The sequence below is a fragment of the Punica granatum genome, chromosome 2, assembly GCF_007655135.1.
Source record: "Punica granatum isolate Tunisia-2019 chromosome 2, ASM765513v2, whole genome shotgun sequence".
Lineage (NCBI taxonomy): Eukaryota > Viridiplantae > Streptophyta > Magnoliopsida > Myrtales > Lythraceae > Punica > Punica granatum.
Window position 1 is genome coordinate 43,648,425 of NC_045128.1, and position 13,801 is coordinate 43,662,225.

The 13,801-nt window shown below is 41.5% G+C and overlaps 3 protein-coding genes and 1 pseudogene across 8 annotated transcripts; 2 read left to right on the plus strand and 2 right to left on the minus strand.

Moving 5' to 3' along the window:
• Window positions 1-171: 171 nt before the first annotated feature.
• LOC116194053 lies at window positions 172-927 on the minus strand (annotated as a pseudogene).
• Window positions 928-2,764: 1,837 nt separating this feature from the next.
• LOC116194054 (DNA-directed RNA polymerases II, IV and V subunit 6A-like) lies at window positions 2,765-4,249 on the plus strand. Its single transcript, XM_031522772.1, has 6 exons — window positions 2,765-2,824; window positions 2,934-2,955; window positions 3,085-3,113; window positions 3,241-3,413; window positions 3,508-3,567; window positions 3,731-4,249. Exons 1-5 carry the CDS (start codon window positions 2,765-2,767, stop codon window positions 3,542-3,544), a joined length of 321 nt encoding a protein of 106 aa, XP_031378632.1. The 3' UTR covers window positions 3,545-3,567; window positions 3,731-4,249.
• A 1,238-nt stretch (window positions 4,250-5,487) lies between these two features.
• On the plus strand, window positions 5,488-7,973 carry LOC116197356 (F-box protein PP2-A13-like). The gene is made up of 3 exons (XM_031527478.1): window positions 5,488-6,268; window positions 6,484-6,602; window positions 6,961-7,973. Exons 1-3 carry the CDS (start codon window positions 5,933-5,935, stop codon window positions 7,388-7,390), a joined length of 885 nt encoding a protein of 294 aa, XP_031383338.1. The 5' UTR covers window positions 5,488-5,932; the 3' UTR covers window positions 7,391-7,973.
• On the minus strand, window positions 7,719-13,007 carry LOC116197353 (probable transcriptional regulator SLK2). Of its 6 annotated transcripts, none has more exons than XM_031527476.1 (10): window positions 12,716-13,007; window positions 11,582-12,196; window positions 10,947-11,491; window positions 10,628-10,759; window positions 10,437-10,485; window positions 9,811-10,025; window positions 9,455-9,714; window positions 9,281-9,374; window positions 9,122-9,191; window positions 7,719-9,027 (listed from the first exon to the last, which is right to left on the minus strand). In XM_031527476.1, exons 2-10 carry the CDS (start codon window positions 11,877-11,879, stop codon window positions 8,150-8,152), a joined length of 2,541 nt encoding a protein of 846 aa, XP_031383336.1. In that variant the 5' UTR covers window positions 11,880-12,196; window positions 12,716-13,007; the 3' UTR covers window positions 7,719-8,149. The 6 variants fall into 6 exon arrangements, with proteins under 6 accessions (XP_031383336.1, XP_031383333.1, XP_031383335.1 ...); XM_031527473.1 differs by adding an exon at window positions 12,460-12,646 and having other exon boundaries at window positions 10,947-12,196; XM_031527475.1 differs by having other exon boundaries at window positions 9,455-9,555; window positions 9,646-9,714; window positions 10,947-12,196; window positions 12,716-13,005.
• Window positions 13,008-13,801: the final 794 nt, after the last annotated feature.

The following is a 13,801-nucleotide window of genomic DNA, read 5'->3' on the forward strand; positions in this document are numbered from 1 at the left end:
TTTTCCAGTAATATGATAGAAGACGTTAAATTAATTGTGTTTTAATTAAAGATCGATTGTTGCTCTCGAGAAAGACTAAAGACCGATCTACAATTTAGTCGAAACAATGGAAGTTGATACAACACTTCTTAACTAAAAACATTGGAATGTATATACGGGAGAAGTCGATAGCTAGCTAGCATGGGCTAGGTTGCTGTTTGTGGACACATGATGGATAAAGTCCAATGGTGCTGGAGCTGTCCAGCACGACTTCACAGCAAAGAGAAGCTTCTCCCTCACGAGAGGCCCGTCTTCGTGATTGATTATTTGGCTGTCATAGTTCATCCAGTCGATGATGCTCTTGACCTTCACCAGGACATCAACACCATCCCGTATGATCACGCTCCCTTCTGGCCTTAGGATACTATCCATCTCCAACATTATGTCTTCCATTTCACATCCGCCATATATTATCAATGACGCTTGCATGTGATAGATATCATCACGTATTTAAACAAAGCAAGTAGCGGAAAAAAAAATTGCGATTCTCAAAGTTCCTTATGTAGGAAATTTCATTATGTTAAGAGCGCCTGGAATTCGAAACTTCTAGTATCAACCTTCAAGAGCTGACGATTTACCTGGCATCACAAGTTCTAAATACTGAACCAGCATGGATGAGGTCTTACGTCCTTGGATAAGTAGACATTGCTTGGCACCTGCAAAACATGCACCGTTGATGATGATATACCTGTTCGAGAACAAGCACCTCTTTTTAACAGTTTTAAAGAGGAATAAATGACTGTTGTACCAGCTCTGATAAGTTCCAACGAGTCCTCTTTCATAGACAACTCGGAGGGTGTTGAGCCTAGCTTCGACGGGCACGACATTCACGACCCAAACAGGGTCCTCAACAAGGGCAGCTGCAAACCCACCCAATTGTGCATTCATGTCCAAGAGGTTCCTAACTATGCCTTCCTGCTTGCCCTAACTGGTTGTTCACTGTCTTATAGTACGAGATTCTCCTCTTCCACAATTCATTTTCACTTTGGAAATGCTCTGGGGTCACACCGTCGATCGTCCCTTGACTGATCCTCGGTGGGACTGCATTTAGCCTCTCTGGCCACTTCGGTAGCTTGCCACCAGCAATTTCTCCGGCGCCTGATACTTCTGGCAAGGGAGTCAAGCACGTTGCCAAGTTCGTGTACCTGAAGAAGACACATTAAATAATCTTATACTAGATGATGAACATATTATTATGCCTTTATGTCCAAGCTAGAGCTTTTAGATCAATGGACAGATTGGATTCCAGAGCCACTTGGTCTGATTATCGATTGATCAAAGCTTAATCAGAGTGCATGTATATTAATAGGTACCGAGAGAGAGTGACAGCGAGACCCGTCTGCAATTTATTGCCAAAAAAATAAAAAATAAAATTAGAGGCTATTGAAGATTATATAAACGACAATAATAATATGCTAGTTGAGAGTTGGAGGAGACATAGGTCTCGGATCAAGTTGGTCATGTCAATAGACTTGCAAAAACTATTGTCTATAGTCTACTCTCTTGTCCTATTAAAAGGATAACTTCATCACAAATATAATTGTCTAAATTCAGACTCAATTAATTGGTTTTGGCATACTTTCTATAACTAAGGGTCTGTTCGGTTTCATGATCAGATTTTAGAATCATGATTTTGATTTTAACTCTACCCATTACACAACAAAAATACACGTTTTTCAAATCAAATTTATAATACCATCTTATTTGTCTTTTTTCACAATCAAAATCAAAATCAAAATCAAAATCAAAGTTACTTTAACTCTGAAACCAAACGTCCCCTTAGAAGCTTGGATCGATAGCAATTGTCGAGTAATACAACGGATAAATTAATTTACTCAATCTCAGTGGACAGACCGATAACAATCTGATTAACATTCGTAGTTTTAGATGTGCCATGTTGGGGAGGATAGAAATTGATTATTGCAATTGCTGGGTGTAAGATCAGTAGAAGTACGAGGCAAATGTCGAGAGTATAGGGACGATGTCGATGGTATACACTAAGCATATCGTTTTTAGAGTTTATTAATTTTAATTTGTGGGGATAATCGATTCACTGTCAAACTAAATTAAATTAAGGAAAAATAATAATAAAATTTCCGGTTGGATTTGGGGTAATTATAAAGTGACGGCGGGAGCTCCCGAGAGTGGCCGTCCCGTAGCGGCCATTCCCCTGCGGCACTCCAATAATGTTCTTAATTTATGTTTTATTTATCTAAATAATATAGTACATAAAAGTAAAAAAGTAATATAATTTAGGCAACTTATCGTCTTTAAAAACCATCAGCGATCAATAATTGGCGTGTTCCTAACAACGTAGTGTCTTGAGACCATTAGATCATTACAACGTGAATCTTTCCCTAGTTGCTTAGATTAATCCATTACGTATCTCTACACTAGAAAAGGTCCAGAGAGAATGCAATGAGTCAGGTTCCCCATCATCGGCTTACCAACTTCCTACACCTTCCGATACAATATGACATGACATGCGTTGCCCGCTAGCACGGTTACTTTCTAACAAATGCATGACCATAATTTTCCGCCGAACAATCATAGATAATAAGCATATTTGAGCTGACCAGAGGCCCCAAAAATGCCTAATTGGTCTCTGAGCTGGAATCACCTCGTGAACGGAACAGGACCATAATCATGGATACTCGAAATCTCTTCACAACTTCATCGGTTGGATAGGCTGGACTGGAGCCATCATAATGGCTTCCTCACCACAATGGAGAGATACGGCCGGGGGACAGCCACGATGGGCGGAGGAGGTCCACACTTTACGGAGGTCTGCAATTAAATTCAGCGGTTTCTCCTTTAAATGTATGTTTTGCACGATCCCGACTGTGTTCTACCATAAAATTAGCCATGGCATGATTACTGTTGTTTTTGTTCAGCTTCTCTTCTTCGCTGGTTCAGGTTTTACTTCTCTAATAAGATTTTCACTATTTGCAATGACTCTCGGACGATGCCGTGATGAACTCAGTAACTTAATTTATATTTTTTCTATTTTTTTATTTGAAGTGTTCTTTTACTGATACAGTTAAGAGGATGAGCCCCAAGAGCCCGAGATTGAGGTGCGGAACAGTGCTTGCTTGCTACTCGGGAATTCTATCCAATGAAATCAAAATGTGTCATTTTTTTTTAAGAGAGATTAGAATATCTCTATTATTGAAGTTGGTTGGGCTGGGTTCGATTTAACAGCAAGGGGTCGAGGATGAAGTAGATGCCAATAACAACAATGACGACATTCTAGAACCTGTTGATGCTGAAGAAAAAGAAGAGCAGGAGTCGGCGAAAAAGGAAAGGAAGACTTGCAAGTATATGACCAAGTATGTGCGAGCAAGAATTCTGGGTACTCGAGCTTTACAGATCAGGTTTTTATCATGGACCTGCCTCCCTCTTTTTCCATCTTTCTGCCTAACTAATGAATACCATTGCTGACCAAAACTTCCCTTTGACTGAGAGCAGCATGAACGCCCCAGTGATGGTTGAGCTTGAAGGCTAGACAGACCCACTTGAGGTATCGCGGTAAGTGCTTATGTTTGTTTTCATCTTACTTGTAAGATATACGCATCTGTTGCAATGAGATGAGCCAAGTATTCGTAAGATGGCTGTTTTATATTCACGAGATGGAATGCATGTTAATGTAATGCGGAAGAGTTCAGTAACGGAGGATTCTTGATTGTATCAGATTGCAATGAAGGAGTTGAGGGAGCGGAAGATTCCTTTCATCATTCGCCGCCACTTGCCCGATGGAAGGCGAGTTTATTTAGCTGTGTAGAGCTGCTACATGGAACTTCCTTGCGTGACATTTTCTTATCGAAGATAGATGAGAAGTGCTGCTCGCTCTCTGCATATTCCCGTTCATGTTTGTATTCTCGTATGGAAAATACCAACGGTAATGAGAGTTATATACTGCTTGCAGCTATGAGGACTGGGGAGTTGATGAATTGATTGTGGAGGATTCCTGGAAGAGGCAGGCAGGCAGGCGGTGATTGATTTTCGAATGACCTCTCGTATCTATGGACCATTCAATTGGAAGGTTGATCAACCAGAAATTTCATGTGGTTGAAGCATTTGGGGGAAACAGTAGAGCTACACGGTGATCGTGGCAATGCCAGTATCCAGCCAAAGCCCAACCACGGTGCATCCCTGGTCTTTGAAGAATTCTCCTTGTCCATTTATTTTTTTTTTTGGGGGGGGGGGGGGGGGGGGGTGGTGGGTGGTATCTCCTTCGTTTGTTTTCGTATGGTCCCAAGGCGGAATCGTTCGTCTTGGCTACCTTTTGGGGGGCGATTTGCAAAATGACCCTAAAGGGGCCAACCGCGGTGATTCTGCCTCGGCCACATAATTTCCCCGTCTTCTTATGGGACCAATGCACTTAAATAAAAGACGATAGGATAGAAATATTTGGGTGAATAAATATGGTAGGATGTGCAATGCTTCTTATGGACCACAGAGAGTTTTGATTTTAATGATTGGTGGGAGTAATGTTCAACTCTGATGACAGCTTTATTTGTTGGGTGGGTGCTGTTTTCTAATCATCAACTCGGATCACACGCACTATGAATTAGCTGCTAATTAATGGCACTCGACATCATCATCACCTGTTGCTCCAATGATCATGGTGAAAATTAAATATATAATTATTCATTCATTCGATTCTGTTTGTCAATAATAATAATAAATTGAAAAAGGGGCCAGTCTGTTTTGTTAATATCTGAATATGTCGCGGAAGGAAGTGAGACTATGTATAGACTGGACCAGTGGAAGCGTGCATGATGTGGGTTCTATTTTTTAAGTCTGTGCCCCGGCAAAATTGTTTAGAGTCACCCACATGAGATTTGCATGGATTTGATGCTTTGACAAATCTATTTATTTTATTCATTATTCTAATTCTAATCATAGGATTAAACGACATTCACTAACCGGCAGGGACTGGGATCCAGGGAAGATATATGAAAAAAAGGGCTGCCTCTTTTTTTTTTTTTTTTTTTTTTTAAAAAAATTCTCTCTCAAATTAGGATCAGTCGAAGAACATAACACATGCGTGATTGTAAAGATAAAGGGCAGAAATCAATCATAATGCCATAAAGTTTAATCTTTCCAACGTACACGATTAATATTACTATCGTCGTGTTCCTTCTGATCTGACTAATATCAGTAATTAACGCGTTTTGTTTCACCCTTACTTTCTCTTGGCAACATATCTCGTTGATCCAAGAAAAAAAAAAAAAGAGGGCAATGATATTGTAAGGACAAACTTATTGTATTGTATCACCGAGAAGCGTCAGTAGTATGTATGAATGGAAACGTTTTATTTCCATCGCGAGCACACGAAAGCAACGCTTAATAGTGGAGAGAGAGGGAGCGAAAATAGCAAATAGAAGAAAACTCACAACCGAAAGTCAGACTTGATTCTATGTTGGTCTTCCCAACTCAACATAGGTATTGAGCGCAACCAATAATTTCAATGCTAAAACAGTTCGCACTAATTCTTCACATATATATAAAATATAAAGATATATAGTATTATACTTCCATGCACATTTTTCCTGATTTTTCTACACGTCCCACTTGCAGATCGTAGAAGCTCATTTTGATTTATGCCCTTTCCTTTCACCTCTTGACCGTCGTCGTCGTCTTCTTCTTCTTCTTCTTCTTTTAAACGATTATTGTAGTTCATAATACAGCATAATTATAATCGTATGCATTCCATGAGGAAAATGATAAACCATCAACTCCGGCTCTCATGGCCCTTTAATTCTCACTTGTTCTACCTCATCTTGCTCTACCTCTAAAAGACATCCGATTAGCTAGTCAATAAGGTCAGCAGCCATAAGTGTCCCTTTTCTTTTTCTCGATCTCTCTCCAACATACACCGGTTCTCTCCATGGGAGGAATCATCTCCGTGTTCTTTTCTGCAAGTACTGATGAGAGTACTAAAGGGTCATCAGACTCGGTTCCGGAGCCTGGCCTTGGAGACTTGCCGGATAGTTGCATCACGATGATCCTCGCGGAGTTGGATCCGCCAGAGATCTGTAAGTTGGCCGGGCTGAACAGGGCATTTCGAATTGCCTCATTGGCCGATAATTTGTGGAAGTCAAAGCTGCCCTCGAATTATGAGTTTCTCATGGAGAGAGTTCTTGGCGAACCAGTCGGATATTTAACCAAGAAAGAGATTTACGCAAGACTCTGTCGGCCGAATGCCTTCGATGGCGGTACAAAGGTATGTCTAATAACGCCTTCATTTCAAAAAACCTTATATGACAGTTCGCCTGTGCTTGTTAAGATTATATCTGATTGTCCCGGCATTAAATCTCGAATTAGTCTAATAATATGCACTGATTGATCAATATGATAATAAGTTTTCAACTATATATGGACATATTATTAATATTATTATTTTTTGGGTAGATAAACTATGGACATTATTTGTTGCAGGAAGTTTGGCTTGATAAAGTTTCTGCTAAAATGTATCTATCAATTTCTTCCAAGGCATTGAAAATAACGGGAATGGATGATCGAAGATATTGGAATCATATTCCAACAGGAGAGTCCAGGTAATTTATTTAACTCCATTACGCTTTTCCTCTTTTGAGGATTATTGACGACAACAGTCAATTGGCAAAAACATCATTAGCTAGAAATAGCCCCATATTTAATGGTCCTTCCTGCGCTCTCTAATCCATGCGAAGCCTTGTCTTCGTGACACTGCAGACTCATTGTCCTCGGGCTATATATACATACCTATATATATTAGCGCGTTAACTGAATAAGATTTTGATGATCGGGTAGTCCTATCCCCGTCAAGAATACTGAAACAAAATGTCGGAAAAATTCTTTTGAGGAAAATAGTGTCATGTATGGCAAAATGATCTCTCTGTGCATTGTTTAATTGGGGGTGTTAATTGATGTTAGGTTCAACACAGTGGCATATCTCCAGCAGATCTGGTGGGTCGAATTGGTGGGTGAAATAGAGTTCGAATTCCTCCTGCCCGGAAAGTACAGCCTCTTCTTCAGGCTACAACTAGGCAAGACCCTAAAGCGATTTGGACGTCGGGTCTGTGATCTTGGTAGAGTTCACGGCTGGGACATCAAGCCCGTCCGGTTCCAGCTGTCGACATCGGGCTGCCAGGAAGCCACGTCTGAGTGCTACTTGCATGACCCTGGCAACTGGGTCCACTACCACGCCGGTGATTTCATAGTGGAAAACACACACATGCCCTCGAGAGTCAAGTTCTCCATGGTACAGATAGACTGCACACACACCAAAGGAGGTCTGAGCGTGGATTCCGTGTTAATATGCCCGAGCAAGCGAATCGAGTCGAGAAGCAGCCAAATTACATGAGTTTCCGTTTTCGGTTTAGACTAACATTTGGTAATTGGTATCACACCAGCAGCATAGCCACTAGTATATAGTACCGTTGGTGTAGTCGTAGACATGCGCAATACTGATTTATTACTTTGGGAGTTTCCTTTTGATGGAATTTTTTGACCATTCAAGATTCACATGCATGCATCCATTCCATGTATAAAAAAAGCAGAGGCAAAATCCGACAGCAAGCTAACATAAACGGTCACCGAATGGAACATCGAACTAACCAACCACCAAAAGTCCAGCAATCTCCAGCACATGGTGTACTAAATCATCATATAAAATCCATGATAATGAAAAGTAGAACAATCTCCGGCACATGGGAGTACTAGATCTTCATCATACAGAAGCCATGAGAATGAAATCGAAGCTGTTCTTCCTCAACAAGTAGCTTATGCAATAGATTACACTTGCACTGACTTATAACGACGACATAGACGAAGCCCCGCCAAAGAAGATTTTCCCTAAATATTCTAAAATTGCTTGCAAGTGTTGCAACACCAGTTTGTGAAGCCACAACCACAATTAGAAACGAGTTAAAAACAAAAAAAAAAAAGACAGAGAGCCCCAAAAAAAAACAACAAAAAAAAATAAAAATGAACAGAAAGAATGAAAATCCCGCATCCATTTTAGAACACGCTGTACAGAGGTAAGACAGAACTCCCTTAAGATTGAATGACAATCTCACCATTATCATTATCGGTTGGGCTGGCCAAATTAGTGTTAGTCATGTTACGCCTTCCACCCAAAACCCATGGTGTCATCGAGATCACTGCTGAAGAAGCTATTGCCGGTGAACTCTTGGGCAATATCAGAAACAATATCATCTGATAAGTGGAGACCCTGAGGCATATCAGGCGCTCTACCAGGGTTGAACCCGTTATTCCCAGTTGCAGGGGGTGCAGAGGAATCGCTGTTGGAGGCAGTGCCTTTGAAGCTGTTGCTCCGACTAGGTGCTGGACCGGAGACGTTGGACGAGGCAGGCTGAACCTGGGCTCGAGCCTGCGCCTGGGGTGGCGCTGAGTTGTTATTCCCGAAACCCATACCACTCCTGAGATGAGCCTGGGCCTGTTGAACCCCTCCTCCGCCACCATTGTTATTAGACATCTCCTGCAGAAGATGCTGAATCATCTGCTGCTGGAGAGTTTGGTTTCCCTGAGTTGGGTTAGGGTTTTGCTGGAGTAGGTTAGTCGGCCCGTTCAGCGCCCGCTGCTGCGGGGGAAGATTCGGGCTTGAATAGCCGCTAGAGTGGAATATCTTCGGGCCTTGAAATGTGGCTGATGGGCTCTGGGCAGAATTGCTGAAAGAGGACGCCTCCTGCTGAAGGGTGCTTGAGTTGGAGTTCATGGAGTTCTGACGCATGAGCAGGTTCTGGTAGCCTGTTGTGAGGGCCAAAGCAGCTTGGGCAGACCCACTCAGGGCTCCACGATGAGCCATGTTGGGGTGGCCCATTTGGTTGTTCAGACCAGAATGCTGCAGCGCCATCAGCTTATTAAGTGTGTTTCGATCAGTTGGGAGGCCCTGTACGCTTGCAAGCTGCTCCATCTCCTGCATCTTCTGCATCTGAAGTTTAGCTGCAGAGGTGTGTCTAGGATAGTTTTTCAAGCCCTCTGCACATTAAACACGACATTTCTCTTACTGACTGGAAAAATGGAGATGTGCTCATATCAAGGCTTAAAAAAATCAAAGGGCTGCGTAGATCACCTATAGGTCCTTTATTGGTCTCCTTGCAGAAATCTATGAGATCCTTCATGCTATTGACAACCTCAGAGATCTGTTACAAATCAAAAACCACAAGTAAAAACAAGAGAGGGATATGATAAAATCATTTGAACAATAATGATTACATCTTGCAATACTTACCTGCAAACATCTGACATATCTTTTGGAGAATCCGAGGTCATTCAACGACTGAAGCTCCAAGCTTTTAGCAAGCTGACGCCCCGCTGAGAGAACCCTACAAGAGGGAAATCAAATTTACATCAGAAACATTTGAAGAAACATGACAAAAATGTTTCGCATTATCTGCGAACTCACATATTACTGTTAGTCTGTAAATCCTGGGAGGAGACTCCATCAGCTCCACTTTCAGCAATTGTGCTCTGACACTTCTGCACGACCTGGACCAACTGATGGACCTGCAAAACATGGAAAATACCATTGACAAAGGAAAAGGTAAATAAAATGATGCTGCCAAGCTTGCCCTCAGTTACATAGGAGTCTTGTACCTGTGGAGCAACCAGACGCCGAGGAAGGAGTTCTTCATGCCTACGAGCACAAAACTCCCATGACAGTATCTGAGAGATAAAAGAGGTAGACTTGAGTACTTCACTCAAAAAAAGGTGGACCAATTATTAACTACTAGCCTGTGAAACACAATTAGGTTTACTAACCTTTAGATCATGTGCGAAAATGATCCGAAGCTGGCCTTCACGAACAACACGAAGTTGCTCATACACACTCTCTTGAACTGCTTTCCCGTACTCCAACACCATTATTCCAGAAGGGAATCTATACTCTTTAGGCAAGTCCAAAAATAAAAGCTCATCAATGACCCCACTGCCGAATTTGATTTCATTAAGTCTTGGAAGTACTTCAAAAGTTGCCTCTGTCAACACAAGCAGAAGCAAGAATCAGTTAAACAATACACCCAGACCCCAGAAGAGACAAAACAATAAATCCATCGTTAAGGTATAATTGCCGAATGCACATTAAAGGACTAACTGATTCCTACTTTCTTGAGAATTCTAATGCTACATCATCATGCGTTAAGAAGGCACAGGGCAAAATAATGAGTGAAAACAGACATAGAAGTAAATTGCCTTGCTTCAAGTTTTCAACATCAAGGATAACATGGCATACCACAAGAGCATACTAGACCACAGATATAACAAACTTCAGAAGCACCCTTCTGCTTTGGCATCTATTAAACTAGTATCCATTCATTTGATCACAAAAACAAATAAACAAGCAATTATCTTCCAAGTAGAACTAGGATAACACGGTAGCATTGTCTTACCAAAGCCCCTTCCAGACTTGGAGCCACAGATGTCACAATGCCACGCGTCCTGAAGAAAGACAACGAAGGTAAAGATGAGTATCAGCCGATGCATAGGTGAACTATCTATATTGTATCTGCCGCTTGGCATAACTTTTTCTTGATACAGAAAGAAAGCATGAATAGCATCTTAAAATCACAGACGAACAGACCATAGCTGCCTGAGGGAAAACACCAAGTGCATGTTGTCCAACATTCTCGTACAATGACAAGCACCATCTTTTCTTTGCACGAGGGGAATAATATTCTGTCACGAACTTCCTCCAGTAAGCAATAGCATTATCCTGTTGAAACATGAACACATAGAATAAACCCATCTGACTCAGTAAAGCCATTTATAGAAGAATCTCCATTAATATTAAGGAAGAAAATGAAATTTAGGAAGTAATGCCGAAGATGTATGGAGTTCACAATATAAGTGGAAGTAAAAAAAAAAGTAGTATTGCTTGCGGGATATAGAATTCAACTCACGAGTGGTCGTTGTCTCTGATGATAAAGGTATTGCATAAGCCTTCGAGAACACACACCACTATCATAGAGGCGTTTTACATTCATGGGCTGCATGCCCTGCTGTTGTAGCTGCTGTCTCAGCTGCAGCTGCTGCTGCTGCTGATGCTGTTGCTGCTGCAGATGGGCTCTCTGCAAATGCGGCATAGACTGCAGGATCTGCTGCTGCTGTTGCCGCAGTCTCTGCTGCTGTAACAATGCCTGTAACTGCGGATTATGGTTCTGTAGCATCGGATCTGGCCTCTGCAGCAGTTGTTGCAGGACCTGCTGCTGTATGATATCTTCTTGCTTAATATCAATCCTGGGCTTCTTCTGCAGATGGGACAGACTATTTGGGTCCTGAATGAAGGATCCAGGAACCCGAGCTCCCATCGGAAGCAAAACTTGGCCAGCTTGTGATGGGGGTACGGATGTCACGCTCGAGTTCCCCTGTTGCTGTTGTTGACTCTGCTGCATTTGTTGAGCAGGTTGATCTTGGTGAGGACTTTGTTGCACTACAGAGGATCCATCTATGACAGATGAACCAGAAATACTGATGTTATTTGAAGTGAACGACATAGGGGATGCTGGTAAGCGCATGTAGGATTCTGTGTTTATACTTGCACTTCTCTGCAAATGTGGTCCTCCAGAGAGGGCCGAATTGGCATCTGTAACTAGAGAGCTCGCTCCAACACTAGGTCCAGAATTTCCCGCACTGTTCAAGGCAGCACTGTTCATGTCCCCCGAAACCGCTCCTCGATTGGAACGACCAGTTCCTGGTAGTGAGTTAGAAGAGTTAGCAAAGGATGAGCTCAAGTGGGAGTTAACCACCGTCTGCGACTGAGCATCTCCTTGGTAATAAACTCCTGAGCTTGAAGAAGACTGGGTTAGCCCACCAGACACCCGAGATGGGACCATAAGGGGCACAGCCCCTTGGTGGTCTGAGTCTAAGTAACTCTCCAGCACCAGAGACGGTCTATCAACCCCTTTTGACAAGAGATCTCTGGCTACAATGTCTTGATTGCCATCAGGAAAAGCATTTCAACTTGCGGGTCACAAGTATAACATGGCATATAATCACTTCACCGACCCAAACAGCACAAGGCTTCAGTGCTTGCAATAATCTAGCGACACCGGTCAGTAGCAATCAATCAACAGTCCGTTAAGAGAGCAAACAGCACCAGTACCCTGTGATCTGTTTCAGATTCGAAAAGTTTGCACCTATGCTGCACCGACTGATGAAGATCAGTACGAAGCGGAGGGAGGGGGGGAAGGGAAGATAGAAAGAAATAGAGAACGATAATTAGTAGTGCAGAGTATTATTGTAACATCAAAACAGAGATTATAAATAAATCAAACAAAGATTCCATAGTAGAAATAGAAAGCAAAGGAAATAGTAGAATCGATAAAGTTGTTGGTATGAAAAAAAAGGCTCCTAATTTTCTAATCATACGCTGAAAACCCTAATTTTGAGCGGTCCAGATCATGGAAGAAGCACCTCCGAGCAGCAAAAAGCGACAATCTTTGCTCCAGAACCCTCCATTGACAGGGACGGAGAGAGACTAGGGGCAACGGGGGAGGGAGAAATGAGACGTTGAAGTTCAACACGAGTAAGTCTATTGAGGATTAATTTCTCCCCAAACTGAAGTTCCCTTCTCGCTTGGACCATCAGGCAGCAATCACAACTGAATCCGCTCACTGATTAGCCGGGAAATCCACAAACTACAAAACCCTAAGATAAAAAGAATTATCACCTCTTTCACTTGAGATGAGCAATAACCTCTCAGCTGCAGGCGGAGAAGAAGATGCAGATCAGGGATCGCCGGGAGGGGAGAACAGGCAACTAAGAGGCAGAAGCAAGCAGTGCTGGTTGAAATCAGCTTAACGCTTTTATGGCTATGGGAGGGAGGGACTAGCAGCAGATAGAAATGGGAATGAGTCCGAGAAAAGAGAAACAGAGAACAGAGACAGAAGAAAAATTTAACGAGCAAATAAAAATAACAATAAAAATAGAAAAAAGGGAAGGAGAATGGGAATGGGATGATGATGATGATGATGATACAGAGAGAGAGAGAGAGAGAGAGAGGGAAGCCAGCCAACGGAGGAATAATGGGCTGGGCCTTATGTAAAAGAAAAAAAATACTGGGGAAGGGAGAGAGACAGACCGTCAGATTAACACGTGCGATCTCGCACGGGCGAGCAATGAATCAAAACAAACACACGTGTAGCTCCTGCCAAATTGTGGACGTAGGATCAGGTGCTTTCTTATTATTATTTTTATTTCTTTTTAAAAAAAATTCTCCATTTATATAATTAGACTAAGGTGACGGTCCGTGGTCATTAATGATGTCATTATGAAAAAATTTTATTGTGGCATTTAAGCTATATAGGGTCTTTAATGGAAAAAAATTATGTGAGATTAATCATTTTTAAATTAATAGAATAATTAGTGTTTTGTAGTCGGAGAAAATTAAATTGAAGAGGCTAATAATCATTCTCCTTGAATAATGTCGGAGTTAACATGTGCTTGGTAAGAAGCAAAAAATAACACATTTTGTAATTTGTGAAAAATAATTTGAAATTTATACCTTGCTTAATTTTCAACTAAGTAAACGTGACAAAATTAATTAAAATTTATTATTTTTCCAATAAAATATATAAAAAAAATGTAAGTATGAATAGTATAGAATCCGTATGTACCCATACTATCCTAAATTCTAAAAGATTATATCATAATAGATCCAAACATTTATCGGGAATGGTAAAATGGGGTACATGGTACCCGAGAAAATCATCAACTTAATAAAATATGCTACCAATCAATTTTACAACAAAATTCA